This window comes from Erinaceus europaeus, chromosome 7 (assembly GCF_950295315.1).
Source record: "Erinaceus europaeus chromosome 7, mEriEur2.1, whole genome shotgun sequence".
NCBI classification, from domain to species: Eukaryota; Metazoa; Chordata; class Mammalia; order Eulipotyphla; family Erinaceidae; genus Erinaceus; species Erinaceus europaeus.
Window position 1 is genome coordinate 83976875 of NC_080168.1, and position 15027 is coordinate 83991901.

The following is a 15027-nucleotide window of genomic DNA, read 5'->3' on the forward strand; positions in this document are numbered from 1 at the left end:
TTGCTTGGCCTTGGGGAACAGTGAATACTACACACAAACCATCTTCATAGCCATTGTTCTAAAGGCAGGTGTTAATCAACATTATTAAGTATTTTAGGTGCCCAGGACACAAATCCTGTATTATCTGTAGCTCTTCACACATTTCCTTTCTGTTTTGTCTAATTTTTCCATTATATGGATTCAGCCAGGTTCCTGCATACCTACTGTGTGCCCTTTATTGTTCAGGCCCGAGGAAGTGGGAAACACACTTCTTTTGCACTTCTCTATATTTATACAGTCACCTGCTCAGAGGCCCAATACATGACCCCCACCTGCTGATACTTAGCAAGGTTTTTTTTCCAAACCATTTTTTTTTAATTTGTGAGTAACAGCGGCTTACAAGATTGTAGGATACCGCTTCATACCATTAACTACCAAAGAAATTCTGTGCCCCCCACCCTCCCAACAATAACCACTATAGTTCTTACAAAGTCTTAGAGATAGTTTGCTTGCCTCTGTTTTTTTTTTTTCCAGGTTTGTGTTTTAGTTCTCTAGATGTCACATATGAGTGAAATCATCCAATGTCTGTCTTTTACCTATTTCATTAAGCAGAATCACTCCCAGTTCCATTTTTGTGCCAAAGGACACAACATCACTTTTTTTTTTTATTGAAGAATAGTATTCCACAAACTTCTTTATCCAGTCACTTTCCAGTGGGCATTTAGGTTGCTTTTACTTAAATTATTGTGAATAATACAGCTGTGAACAAAGGGGGTACATGTGCCCCTTTGAATTAGTGTTTGTATGTCCTTTGGATAAATGCCTGAGAGTGGTACTACTGGGTCATAGAGTATCTCCACTTTTATTTGTTTAAGGACTCTCTGTATTGTTTTCCAAAGGGGCTGCACCAGTTTGCATTCCCATCAGCAGTATAACAAAGCCCACCGAGTTCTTTTCAAAGAACACACAAAGCTTGCTTTCACCCTGTAGTTCACTGCCCCTTATAACATTCTATCCTGGAGAAAGACCATTTCCCTTAGACTTGATATAGACTAAGGTCTTCTGCCACACAATAATGAAAAGCACTTTGATGGTGCAATCCTTTCCTTTCCAGGAAACATCCATCAGCCTATTGTCATCCTCCCCTGATTCCCAGAAACCATCTGCTGGGGGTATTTCTCCAGCTTGAAAGGTACAGGGGCTGCCCTGACTTACCTTCCTGAGGTGATGAGACAGATCTACCAGGGACAGGGCTTAACCAAGTAGGTACCCTTCAGCCAAGTGTTGTTTTTTTTTAAATATTTATTTCCTTTTGTTGCCCTGGTTGTTTTATTGTTGTAGTTATTGTTGATGTCATTGTTGTTGGATAGTACAGAGAGAAATGGAGAGAGGAGGGGAAGACAGAGAGGGGGAGAGAAAGACAGACACCTGAAGACCTGCTTCACTGCCTGTGAAAGGACTCCCCTGCAGGTGGGGAGCCAGGGGCTCGAACCAGGATCCTTTTGCCAGTCCTTGCACTTCACACCACGTGCACTTAACCTGAAGCTACTGCCCGACTCCCAAGCCAAGTGTTTCTTCACTGGCTGTCCCTGTCTCTCAGTTTGCTCCTTTCTGGGGCTAACCTGACCCTGAAGTACTTCTAGAGGCAGGCAGGGGGCAACAGAGGAATCCCGGGAAGCTTCTAACAGGTGGGCAGTCAGCAGTGCTGAAATGACTATTCCGTGGAGTGATGATTTAACGCCTCTTCTGGCTTTTTGCTCTCCTTACCTACTGGTGACATGTGAGGAAGAGTCTCCTGAATGGTGAGGTCCTCTTAGTGGGGCTTAGGACACAAGAGGTGCCTGAAGCTCTTGAGGACTGCCCTGAAGTGCCGGGATAGCCTGAGGGTGCTTCTTCCCGAGCAAGTGCTCTCTGGGTTGGAGAGAACTCAACTGGAGCCAATCTGGGCTGCTGTGTGGGAGAGGGATCAGGAACTCGTGTCCCGCTGGCTTCGCAGGAGATACACTCTGGAACTCTCGGAGTCGGAAAGCAATTCCAAGTGTTTTTACTCAGAAAAGCAGCTTGTATATATACTAGTCAAGTAGGGTGGAAAGAGGGTGTGATGTAGAGAGGGGGCAGAGCAAAAAGACATCATGAACCAATGGGGATTAAACCAATGCCCTGGAGGCAGGGTGGTGCTTAGTTAACAGTGCTTTATGTAAATAGACGGCAGATTTAAGTGGGATCAAACCAATGCCCTGCAGGCATGCCGGTGCTTAGTTAAGTAGGATTAGAGACAGAAGCTTTAAGCCGGGGAGCTGGCATACTACCCAACACTGAAGAGAAAGGATGACTTCCTAGTGTCATTTCAGATGTCAGATCTGAGGCAGAGTATGGTTCCAGCCAGGCAGAGTGATAAGCTTGTTGCCGGTGTTTATTGAATTTATTTTTATTTTATTAACAAAGCACTGCTTAGCTTTGGTTGTAGTGGTGCAGATGTTGAGCAAGTGACTTTGGAGCTTCAGGAATGAGTCTTTTTACCTAACTATTATGCTGTCTCCCCTCCCCACCATCATCTTCTTTGATCTGAAGCAGGTGACTTCAGGAGGCAGTGTTGCCTATTCTAGATGCCAAATGAAACAATTCTCAACTGATTGCTCCTAAGTGCCTGAAAAGGCCAGGCGCCATTACTCTTAGTAAAGCACACACATTACAGTGTACAAGGACCAGGTTTCAAGCCCTGGTCCCCACCTGCAGTGGGAAGCTTTACAAGTAGTGAGACAGTGCTACAGGTGTCTCTCTGGTTCTCATTCTCTCTCACAGGCACTCCCTCAAATAAATATTATTTATTGACTGATTTGATAGAAACAGAGAAATTGAGAGGGAAGGGGAATATACTCAGGGAGAGAGACAGAGACACCTACAGCACTGTTTCACTAGTTATGAAGCTTTTGCCTTGCCAGTGGGGACCAGGGACTTGAACCTGGTTCCTTGTGCATGGTAGCATGTGTGCTCCACCAGGTACACCACCACCCAGCCCTTCTCTATCTCCCCCTTCCCTCTTGATTTATCTGTAGATATACAGAATAAATACATAAATAAAATATCTAAGTGCCTGAGGCTTCTTATTAAACTGTCGTTGTCTGCCCGACTATCCAAAGATTGTTGAATTAAGAGTAATGAGTTAACGAGTGCATGCCCAAGTCTAACAACAGTAGAATCCACAAGTTCATTAATGTATGTCTAACTTCTTGACTGGTATACTAGAAAGGAAGGGGGTATGAGGATTGGCCAAGCCCAAGTTAAACACCACAGAAGAAGGAATCAGAGACTCAATGGGCCTCTTCTTGCCCCCTGAATGGGTCTTGGAACCACCACCACCACCACCACCCCCATCAAATAAAAGAAACAAAAATTGGCCACTAGGAATGGTAGAGACTTTTAGGCACTGAGCTCCAATCATAACCCTGCTGTCAAAACAAAGACAAAGAAGCAAGCCAAAAGAACAAAAACAAAACAATAACTTTTATAACTGAGCATCAGCTGACACAAAGTCAAAAAGCAAAATATATCATATGTGAACAGTATCACCTCTAGAACTTTTAGAGCAAGGTCATGGGCACAAATTTGGTCAGAAAATGCAATAGAGATTACTATAGTTTTTCTCCTCTCCCCTCATTTCATAAAAATGATTTAAAAAAAAAATCAACACCCATGTTCAGCAGGGAAGCAATTACAGAAGCCAGACCTTCCACCTTCTGCATCCCACAATGACCTTGGGTCCATACTCCCAGAGGGATAAATAATAGGAAAGCTATCAGAGGAGGGAATGGGATACGGAGATCTGGTGGTGGGAATTGTGTGGAGTTGTACCCCTCTTATCCTACGGTTTTGTTAATGTCTCATTTTTTAAATAAATAAAAAAAATTTTAAAAATTCAGGATGGATACATTTTGCACAGAATAATACAAACTATAAATAATCAAATTGATGTTTTTTTAAATATTATTTACTTAATTTATTATTGGATAGAGACAGGGAGAAACTGAGAGGAGAGTTGGGAGATAGAGAGGAAGAGAGATACCTGCAGCCCTGCTTCACCACTTGTGCTGCTTTCCCACTGCAGGTGGGGACCAAGTCAGATTGATATTCTAGGCTTACTAAATTTGAAGAAATAAAAATCAAAACTAAATGGATATATTAATAGTATATAAGACACAAATGAAAAAACAATAATGAACTGAAAGACCGGACAGTAGAAAAGGCACAGACTAAAATCACAGACAAGTGGAAAACAGGAAAGAACATAAAACTGTAAGAAAATGTTTAGCATATATACCATTGGAAATAAGAGTTTAAAACTAAGTAGAAATATTTAAGGAGATATGGCCACAGGTGTCCTTAAAATGTTGCAAGTCAGGAGCCGGGTGGTAGTGCACTGAGTTAAGCGCAGGTGGCACAAAGTGCAAGGACCGGCATTAGGATTCTGGTTCGAGCCCCTGGCTCCCCACCTGCAGGGGAGTCACTTCACAGGCGGTGAAGCAGGTCTGCAGGTGTCTATCTTTCATTCCGCCTCTCTGTCTTCCCCTCCTCTCTCCATTTCTCTCTGTCCTATCCAACAACAATAATAACTACAACAATAAAGCAACCAGGGCAACAAAAGGGAATAAATAAATATTTTTTAAATGGTGCAGGTCATTAAATAACAAATATAAGATGTGCTTTGAAACTCAAGTATGACAATGGCTAAAAGCCAAAGGCAATGCCTAGCTAAAAATCAGTTGACAACTAAACTGACAGACCAAAAAAAAAAAAGCAACAGTGCAAGCCAAATGAACTAAAATAGTAACTAATATAGAATTCTGTATCTGGTGGAAATATGCTTTGAAAGTGAAAGCAAATGTGAACACAAAGGATCATAAGTATGAATAAGAAAAGAAGGCACTGCCATTTGCGTCTCAGTGTTCTGTATCCTTGAAGTGTATAATACAAACTCAGAGACAAATGTTGATTTTGTCATAGTTTGTTTCTAGAGATTAAAAGTTCATTTATTTTTTAAAAAAATATTTATTTTTTAAATATTTATTCTATTTATTATTTGATAGAGACAGAGAGGTTGAGAGGGGAGGGGTAGACAGAGCGGGAGAGAGACAGAGAGATACCTGCAGACCGGCTTCACCACTCATGAAGCTTTCCCCCTGCAGGTAGGGACTAGGTGCTTGAACCTGAGTCCTTGTGCTTTATAGCATGTGCACTCACAACCAGGTACACCACCACCTGGCCCCAAAAGCTCATTTCTTAAACATGTTTGAAACCTTATTACTGTTAAGTCCTCAAAACTATAAAGAATAGGAAAAATGAATAATCATTTGCTTACGCTGCAGAGAAAACATGCTAAACAAGCCACTCTATTAATAAAATATTAGTTAGTTGGTATGAAAAATGAAAGCAAAATTGAAGTGTCTTCAACAAACACTTCCAGATCTCATCACAAGATACACACTATAGGAAACCTAAAGGGTATGATTTGGGGGAAGTTAAGGAAAATGATCTTAAAACATAACCATAGAAATTCAGGAAGAAATAAAAAACACCAAAGGGGGGATCAAGGTAATTATATCTGAATGTTGACTATCCAAAATGAGAGCTGCAAAGACTTTTAGAGCCTTAAATGTCTGCATAATTTAAACTTATGACAACAAATTTAAAATATGGGACGTATATAAATTGAGCTAAAAATATCAATAGGTTATGGCATTATCAGGAAAATGGTAAAGGGAAAATATATGTGATTTTAATAATTTGAGAGTGCCTAATTTAATCTCTAGGACAATTACTAAAAGAACACGTAGCTAACAAAGCAGAGGGGGAAAGGAATGGCAAATTAATTTTTTTAACTTGAAAGAAAAAATAATCCTGAACAAATAGTCTAGAAAAGTACTAGATAGAAGCTAGGCAATGGCATCTGACTGAGCACACACACTATTGTGTGCACAGACCTGGGCTCCACCCCCTTCCCTACCTGCAGAAGGGAAACTTCACAAGTGGTGAAGCAGTTCAGCAAGTGTCTCTCTCTTTCTTTCTTTCTTCCTTTCTTTCTTTCTTTTTCTTTCTTTCTTCCTCCCTTTCCCTATCAACTTCTCTCTGTCTTATCAAAATAAAAGAAGGAAAGTACTAGAGAAAATATCCAAGTCAGGGACCGGGCTGTAGCACACCGGGTTAAGCGCACATAATACTAAGCGCAAGGACCCGAGCAAGGATTCTGTTGGAGCTCCCACTCCCCACCTGTGTGTGTGTGGGGGGGTCACTTCACAAGTGGTAAAGCAGGTTTGCAGGTGTCTTTCTCTCCCCTCTCTTATCTTCCCTGTCTTCCTCAATATCTCTGGTCTATCCCATTAAAAAAAATGGGAGAAAATGGAAAGAAAAAAAAAAAAGATCTCCAGGAGCAGTGGATTCATAGTAATGGAAGGAAGGGAAGGAGGAAGAGAGGAAGAAATATCCAAATCTAATTATTCTAGATGAAAATATAGTGCTGCAATTGGATGACAAATAATGCCAGAGAGAAAAAGCAAAATTATTTTAAAAGTCAGAAATTTTGGAGTTTGAAAATTGAAAAAGAGAAGCTCAACAGCAGATATTGTCAGAAGAATCAGTGAATTTGAAGACAGACCAACTGAGATTATCCACTTTAATCAACAGAAATATAAAGGCACCCGTGTTTACTATCAAACTATTAACAGACATGCAGTAACAATACTAGAAGGAAAAGAGAAATATTTGCATAAATGACGACAAAGACTTCTCAAATTTGGAGAAAAACTGCATAAAATCTTTATATCCAAGAAACTCGGTGAATTCCAAGTAGTATAAACTCCAAGAGCTGAACATCTAGACTCATCATAGACAAGCTGTCGAAAGAGTGGAGGAATGATTTACTTCATACAAATCCCCCACCAAACCGTAATTTCCCAGAAGCCCATTCCTGGACACAATCCAGGTAGAATGTGAGGTAACAATCACTTTGAGTCATCAATAGTGTCACCCAATTGGAGACTTCAGTAACGGAAGATGGAGCAGTCTTTCCAACCTTTCAGGTGCTTACTCCTGAAGTCTCTTATTTGGGGCTCCATCTTGGCTTGCTCTACCCTGTGAGTCAGGAGTGAGTGAGCACAGAGAGGACACTGTGGGGAACATCATCAATAGAGGTCTGATGTGACAATGAGTGTCTGTGCTCTGAGGGACACAGGGCTTGCCCGGTTGGGAAACAGTTAAGCAGTAAGTAACTGCTGGCATTAGATTGGGTAGCTCTAAGCATATGTAACATTTTCCTTAAAAAATAAGTTCTTTGTCTTGAGATATGAAACTGAAGATTAGGTGTGTTTTTTTATGACTCATATTTCTGTAACTACATAGGTATATATCTATAGTTTCATATTGTACTTTACATCTTTTATTTTTATTTTTTATATTTATTTATTCCCTTTTGTTGCCCCTGTTATTTTATCGTTGTAGTTATTATTGTTGATGTCGTTGTTGGATAGGACAGAGAGGAGGAGAGGACAGAGAATGAGAGAAAAAGACACCCGCAGACCCACTTCACTGCTTGTGAAGGGACTCCCCTGCAGGTGGGGAGCTAGGGGCTCAAACCAGGATCCTTATGCTGGTCCTTACACTTTGTGTCACGTGCACTTAACCAGCTGTGCTACCGCCTGACTCCCTGTACTTTTTACTTCTTAATACATGGATATAAGTCTAGTAATGTAATTATTTTATCTCTTCTGTAAATAGAATGTTAGTGGTAAAGAGAAAACTTGGGGATAATTTTTTTTGACATTCTAAGCTGGGAGACAGCCGTTCATTCAGATGACATTTGTTAAACTTCTGTTAGTACTGGATATTATTCCAGATGCTCCATGTAGAGACAGAGACCAAGTAATCTTGGTGTGATGGGAGGGGCATATACTAAATCTAATTATGTGTCAAGAGAGGAGGTGTTTCCTTATATGAATTTTGTCAGACTAGGTGAAGAGAAGTCTATTAAGTATATTCAGAGGGAGAGAGAGAGAGAGTAGTATGGTGGGAACAAGAAAAATGAGCATGTTCAAGGATTCCCGATGGCTAGAGCATAGGCATTGGGCTTTTTCAAAAATATCTGAGGGAGGGAGGGCGGGAGAGGGAGAGAAACACCAGATCATCATTCTGGCACATGTGATGCCAGAAATTGAACTCAGAATCTCATGTTTGAGAGTCTAAAGCTTTATCCATTGCACCACCTCCCAGGCCACCATTATAATTACTCTTCTTATAAACTTATTATAATAAGAATATGAACTGTGCTAAGCACTCAGCACACCAAGTTTATTCCCCCAGGAGAGCCATATAAAATAGGTTCTTCTTTATGTGGGTAAGTGCACACCAAAGAGAAAAGGCATCCATATAGAGAAAAGGAAGAGTGGCCAGAGTTTGGAGAACAATGACCTGGTATTGTAGAAATCAAGAGGTCAGAAAAAGACTTCTTTCAGAAAAGTGGTTTTTTGTTTGTTTGTTTGTTTGTTTTTGTCAAATGCTGCCAAGATGTCAGTAGAATAAGGACTAAATAAATGGGTTGAACCGGGTGTCTGAATTGACTTCTCCAGCTTTTGGTTATTATGTCCTCATGAATGCAGGCTCTCTGTTCTTTTCTTAGAAGTAAAGTCTAGAATCAAGAAACTGCAATTTTCATTCCGCCTGCAAAAAAGAAAAAAGCGGAGGGTCACAAACCACAGAGAGAGCCAGAGACAATAGCTTCAGAGAATCTGGGTGGCATGGCATGTTGAACTGAGCTGTAGTTGCCATCTACAGCAAAATGGAAAAAGGAATACACTCACTTTTTTTAGTGAGTTCTTTAATTGGTGCAGATATTGCTTACAGGGTAAGAAAGCTGTAATTCTGGTTGGAATGTGACTACTTCTGGTATTGGGATTTGATGAGAAAGCCCTTTAAGAGAAAGTCAGCACAAATATTTCATTTATAAACCAGAGACCTTATTTTGGCATTTATTGAAAGAAACAGTAATTTTATTTTTTAATATTTATTTTATTTTGATGGGACAGGGAGAATTTGAGAGGATAGTAGAAATTGAAAGAGATACACATGCATCACTGATCGACTATGAAGCTTCCTACCTGCAAATGAGAGTGGGAGTTGAGTCCTTACGCATGATAAAATGTATGTCTACCAGGCATATCACTGGCTGGAACTCCCTAGACAGGTTTTAAAAACTTCTTTAAGCCTAAGTTTCCTGGGTTGTAAATAAAGTTAATTCAGGTGACCATTTCTTAGTGTGGCTAGGAAGCTCACACAGGCATTGGAGGTGAATTGCATGGCATTAAGGGGCTGGACAGGTGTTCTGGTAATAGTTGTTATTTCTGACTGGAAAGTTGGTAACTGTTGATAGCCATCTTGCAACCCTAGTTAACCCTGGGGTTCTGATCATAATTACTTAATCCAGTTCAACAAATGCTTTTAAAGACCTGCTCTGGACTCTGACAACAAGAAGAAAGACTTATGAACACTTTTTTCCCTCCTCAAGATATAAATAGTTGTGTTGACATTAGGGATTAGACAGATCACTATCTTATAACACAGAGAATCAGAGTTCCAAACACCAGTGAAATTCAGCTCAATTCAATGAACATTTTCAGAAAATGAGGCTAATCTATATGCATTTCCTCCAGATAGGAATAAGAAAAACAAGCAATAAATTCAGAAAATCAAAGTTCTGAAATCCAATTAGATTCAGTCCAATTCAATGAACACTTAAAAAAATATTTATTTATTCCCTTTTGTTGCCCTTGTTGTTGTATTGGTGTAGTTATTATTGTTGTTGTTATTGATGTCATCATTATTGGATAGGACAGAGAGAAATGGTGAGAGCAGGGGAAGACAGAGAGGGGGAGAGAAAGATAGACACCTGCAGACCTGCTTCACCGCCTGTGAAGCGACTCCCCTGCAGGTGGGGAGCCGGGGGCTCAAACCAGGATCCTTATGCTGGTCCTTGCACTTTGCACCACGTGCGCTTAACCCGCTCAGCTACCGCCCAACTCCCACATTTTTCCTTTTAACCAAGTGCCTCCTATACACACAGCTTCATATGCAATGCTGGCCTACAGGGAGGGCAGCAAACCATGTTCATACTCAATTTCAATCAAAGACAAACAAACAGTGGGAGTGTGTAGAGACAAGGAGTGTGAGGGAGGTGACAGTAACTCTGGAGGCTGATTAGCTCTCAGACGAGAAAGGGATGTTCAAGGCTGCAGGGCCTGACAGGGGAGGAAGGTCACAGCCTGGTAGAAAGCACAGCCTGTGCCTTGGTGCAGATGTTAAAAAGTGTGGGTTGTGTCCAGAGAACCAACTACAGCTCAATGTTACTAAGGGAGAGTTGCATGGAGACTGGGTAGGAAACTAGACCAGGAGAAGTCATGGTGCAGAGGGCTGTACAGATCTTTGGATGATGGGTTCTTCATACTTTCATGTGTGTTTCATGGGACACTGTATTAGAAACATGCTTGGAACTACTGTGTTAGAGCAGATGGAAGGGTAAGATCAGTACCAGAGAGACCAATGAGGAAGCTGCAGGAATGCTGGCCTGAACTGACTATAGCAAAAAAGCTGGAGCTGGGAGCACAGTCTCTCTCTCTCTCTCCCTCTCCCTCTCCCTCTCTCTCTCTCTCTCTCTCTCTCTCTTTCTCCCTCCCTCCCTCCCTCCCTTCCTCCCTCCCTCCCTCCCTCCCTCCCTTCCCTCCTTCCTTTCTTTTTAAACTGTGACTAGGGTTGTTAATGGGGCTTGGTGCCTGCGTGATGAATCCACCAGTCCTGATGGCCATTTCTCTTCCTATTTCTTTTATTTGCTAGAGATAGAAATTAAGAGAGAATATATATATATATATATATATATATATATATATATATATATAGAGAGAGAGAGAGAGAGAGAGAGAGATCTGTAGACCTGCTTCATTGCTCATGAAGCTTCCCCCAAGGTGAGGACTGGGCTCTTGAACCTGGGTCCTTGCACAGTGTAACATGTGCACTCTACCAGGTGTGCCACTGTCCAGTCCCTGGAGATACAGTTTCAAGAAATGTTGAAGATCTTAACTGGGAGGAACCTGATTAATAATTGATTGAATGTCTGATGAGGGAGGGAAAGGAGTCAAGGATGAGCTCTAGATTTCTGGTTTAAGTGACAGCATGAATCACGATTTCACCAACTGCCCACAGCATCACCATAATCTCTGCAATGTACACGCACATGCACACGCACACATGTTGTCTCCTTTTTTCCCTGCTCTCTGCTCCTAAATCAGAAAATGGAATAAAGGAGGAGAAAGCAAACTGAAAGAACCCAAGTTGCTCCACAGTGTAGTGCTTGACCAGGCCCAGACCTGGCAGCTGCTTCCAGAAGCTCAGAATGGAAAGCAACACCCTGGCTGATGAGCCCCCCCGTCTTCCCCACCATCTAACTACATTCCCATGCCTAGCCCTCCTCATTAGTGACTCCCTGTGTAGTCTCCAGAATGTTTGTGGTGAGTCATGATACCTGGTAGCTGCAGATACAGACAGGGTAACATTTGGAGATATCTTGTTCTCTGCCTCTCTCCCTTTCATCAACCCTTTCTCCTTCCCCCCATACATTTTATTAAATACAATTCACCAATTATAGAAGTAGATAAAACACACAGGCACAGCCTAGTAACTTCTTTATAATGAACATATTTGCAACCCTAATCACACCCTAATCACATAAAAATGTAGAAAAATTTTAGTTTCTTAGAAATCCTTCTCAAGTCTTCACCTGATTATAACTTTTAATACAACACTTTCCCCAGCCTGTCCTTTCTCCACACACTTAGAAATGATGGGTATTATGGTCCAGGTGGCGGCACAATGGATAAAGCACTGGACTCTCAAGCATGAGGTCTTGAGTTCGATCCCTGGCAGCACATGTACCAGAGTGATATCTGCTTCTCTCTCTCTTTCTCCTATCTTTCCCGTAAATAAAATCTTTTTTTTAAAAAAAGAAATGATGGGTATTACTTTTTTGTCTTTATGAGAGAGAGGAGAAACCAGAGAACCACTTAGCTCTAGCTTATGGCAGTACCAGAGATTGAACATACGACCTCTAGGGTCTCAAGCATGCAAAACCCACAGCAAGCTGGGTTATCTCCCCAGCCCTTCCTTGCCGTGTGTGTGTGTGTGTGTGTGTGTGTGTGTGTGTGTGTTTTATCACCAAAGTACACTTTCCTTAAACAATAGAATGAAGTTTTGCTTATCTTGGAATTTTATTCTGCAGAGTTCTTTGATTCTGCTTCTTTCCATATTATACTGATAAACTCCACCCACTGTGTTGAATATGTAACTCAGTGCATGAATGCTCCACCTTTTTTTTTTGGCTTTATTTCATTTTTCTTATACTTGATAAGACAGAATTAAGCGGTAAGGGGGAGATGGAGAGGGAGAAAGAGAGACACCTACAGTACAACTTCACCACTTGTGAAACTTCCCCCCTACAGGTGGGAATCAGGGGTTTAAACCTGGGTCTTTGCACGTGACAATGTGTGTGGTCAACCAAGTATACCACCACCCAGACTCTATACCACTATTTTTTTTTAAATCCCACATTATGATGAACATTGGCTTGTTTGCAATGTGCAGCTCTTAAAAACAGAACTGCTTGCATATTCTATGCATGCATCCTGGTCACTATTCATAAGTGTCCTCAGGGCACATAGCTGGGAGCTATGTGACTACTGGTTCATAAAGCACTTCCACTGCTGTTTGATGTGTCATGAGAGCTTCTCTCTCCCACAGTCTCACCATCTCACCACGCTTTAGCACCATTCTCAGATGTTGGGGCTAATCCTCTGTTCCCAAACTGGACTTTTCCACTGAAACACAGTCTTCCCTAGGTCAGAAACTCTCCGCCTCTTTCCTAGACTTGATCAGACCACTTACAGGAGGACACCCTGAGTGAGCACATTCATGGCAGGTCATGTGAGAATGAGAATGTCAAGACCTTAAATGAGCCCTGCTTGAGAAAGAGGAAAAAAGAGGGTTAGTGGTACAGACCAGATGGTGCAGATCAAAGGGCTGTGATACTCATGGACACGTTTTCTCTGATGCCCCCACAGGGTTTGACCAGCTGACCTGAACGTGGCCAGTGGCCGGTCCTCCACCATGGCCACCCCACCATCTTGGCTGAGTAGGAAGGTGTTTCCCTTCAAGCTGGGCAAATGGATGAGGTTTTCTTGCTTCCAGTCATTGACTGTCTCCCCCAACCTTCGCCAAAAGAAACTACTCCACAAACTGCAGGAGGAGAGGACTTTTCGTGAAGAGATGAAAGTCTTCCGTGAGAGAATAGAAGACTTCAGAGAGGAGATGTGGACTTTCCGGGGCAAGATCCGTGCTTTCCGTGGCCAGATCTTGGGCTTTTGGGAAGACGAGAGGCCTTTCTGGGAAGAGGAGAAAACCTTCTGGAAAGAGGAAAAGACCTTCTGGGAAATGGAAAAATCCTTCCGAGAAGAAGAGAAAACCTTCTGGAAAAAGTATCGCATCTTCTGGAAGGAGGACAAGGCCTTCTGGAAAGAGGACAATGCCTTATGGGAAAGAGACCGGAACCTTCTTCAGGAGGACAAGGCTCTGTGGGAGGAAGAGAAGGCCCTGTGGGTAGAGGAAAGAGCCCTTCTGGAAGAGGAGAAGGCCCTGTGGGAAGATAAAAAGTCCCTCTGGGAGGAAGAGAATGCCCTCTGGGAAGAGGAGAAGGCATTCTGGGTAGAAGATGGCGGCTATATTGGTGGGGAGCAGATCCTCAGAGATGGACACTACAATGACAATGGAGGACTTCAATCACCAGCCTCTTCCCGAGGCAGGGCATGAGCTCAGGAGATGAAGGGTCCAGGGTCTGCTGGAACTCAAGTCCAGGTTGAACCCATGTACCTGGAGAAATAATCACTTATTTGTCTCCTTATTTCAAAAGATCTAATAAAGTCTTAGGGAGACCTTTGGAAAAACAATCTCTACAAGGGAAGCCTAAGATATTTTTCTAGGTTTTGTGGTTCTCCCAGGCTCTAGTCCCATCATCTGGGCCACAGAGCCTGGTCTTGGGCAGTTCACTAAGAGGCTGATCTGTGTGAATGTTTGTGGTTCTCTTCTGAAAATCCAGAAAGAGGGAGGGGATAGATAGCATAATGGTTATGCAAAGAAACTCTCATGCCTGGGGCTCTGAATCCCCTGAGGCTCAATCCCCTGTACCACCATAAGCCAGAGCTGAGCAGTGCTCTGGTAAAAAACAAACAAAAACTAGATCTGACAAAAACGCAGTAAGGGGAGCCAGATGGTGGCACAGCAGGTAAAATGCACATGTTACAGTGCCCAAGGACCCAGGTTCAAGTCCCTGGTTCCCACCTGCAGAGGGGAAGCTTCATGAGTAGTGAAGCAGTGCTGCTGGTCTGTCTGTCTCTCTCCCTCCCTCTCCCCATCTGTCCCTCTTCTCTTAATTAATCTCTGTCTCTACCCAGTAAATAAATAACTACAATTTTAAAAAGCCGGAAAAGGAGGTTGGGCAGTGGTGCACCCAGTAGAGCACATATATTAATTACCATGTGCAAGCAAACCCTTGATCAAAAACCCTTGTCTCCTTATTTCAAAAGATCTAATAAAGTCTTAAGGAGACCTTTGGAAAAACAATCTCTACAAGGGAAGCCTAAGATATTTTTCTAGGTTTTGTGGTTCTCCCAGGCTCTAGTCCCAAACCCTTGATCCCTACCATCAAACCCTTGATCCCTACCATCAAACCCTTGATCCCTACCATCAGGGGAAAAACTTCACAAGTGGTGAAGCAGTGCTGCAGGTATGTCTCTCTTTGGCTCTTTCTAGCTGCCTCCTTCTTCCCTTTCAACTTCTCTGTTTCTAGTGAAAAAGAGAGGAAGAAAGAAAAAAGAAAGAAAAGAGAGGAAAGAAAGAGATAGAGAGGAAGAAAGAAAGAATAAAGAAAAGAAAAGAAAAGAAAGAAAGAAAGAAAGAAAGAAAGAA

The 15027-nt window shown here is 42.1% G+C and overlaps 1 protein-coding gene across 2 annotated transcripts; it reads left to right on the top strand.

Annotated features, from left to right (window-relative positions):
* Nucleotides 1–1129: 1129 nt before the first annotated feature.
* Nucleotides 1130–14009, top strand: CCDC70 (coiled-coil domain containing 70). 2 transcript variants are annotated; one of them, XM_060194875.1, is made up of 2 exons: nt 1130–1241; nt 13128–14009. In XM_060194875.1, the coding sequence occupies exon 2, from the start codon at nt 13174–13176 to the stop codon at nt 13870–13872; it is 699 nt and encodes a 232-aa protein (XP_060050858.1). In that variant the 5' UTR covers nt 1130–1241; nt 13128–13173; the 3' UTR covers nt 13873–14009. The 2 variants fall into 2 exon arrangements, with proteins under 2 accessions (XP_060050858.1, XP_007521629.1); XM_007521567.2 differs by lacking the exon at nt 1130–1241 and adding an exon at nt 7025–7233.
* Nucleotides 14010–15027: the final 1018 nt, after the last annotated feature.

Excerpts from the sequence above, each read along its gene's own strand:
- CCDC70 (XM_060194875.1), top strand. The coding sequence starts at position 13,174 with ATGGCCACCCCACCATCTTGGCTGAGTAGGAAGGTGTTTCCCTTCAAG.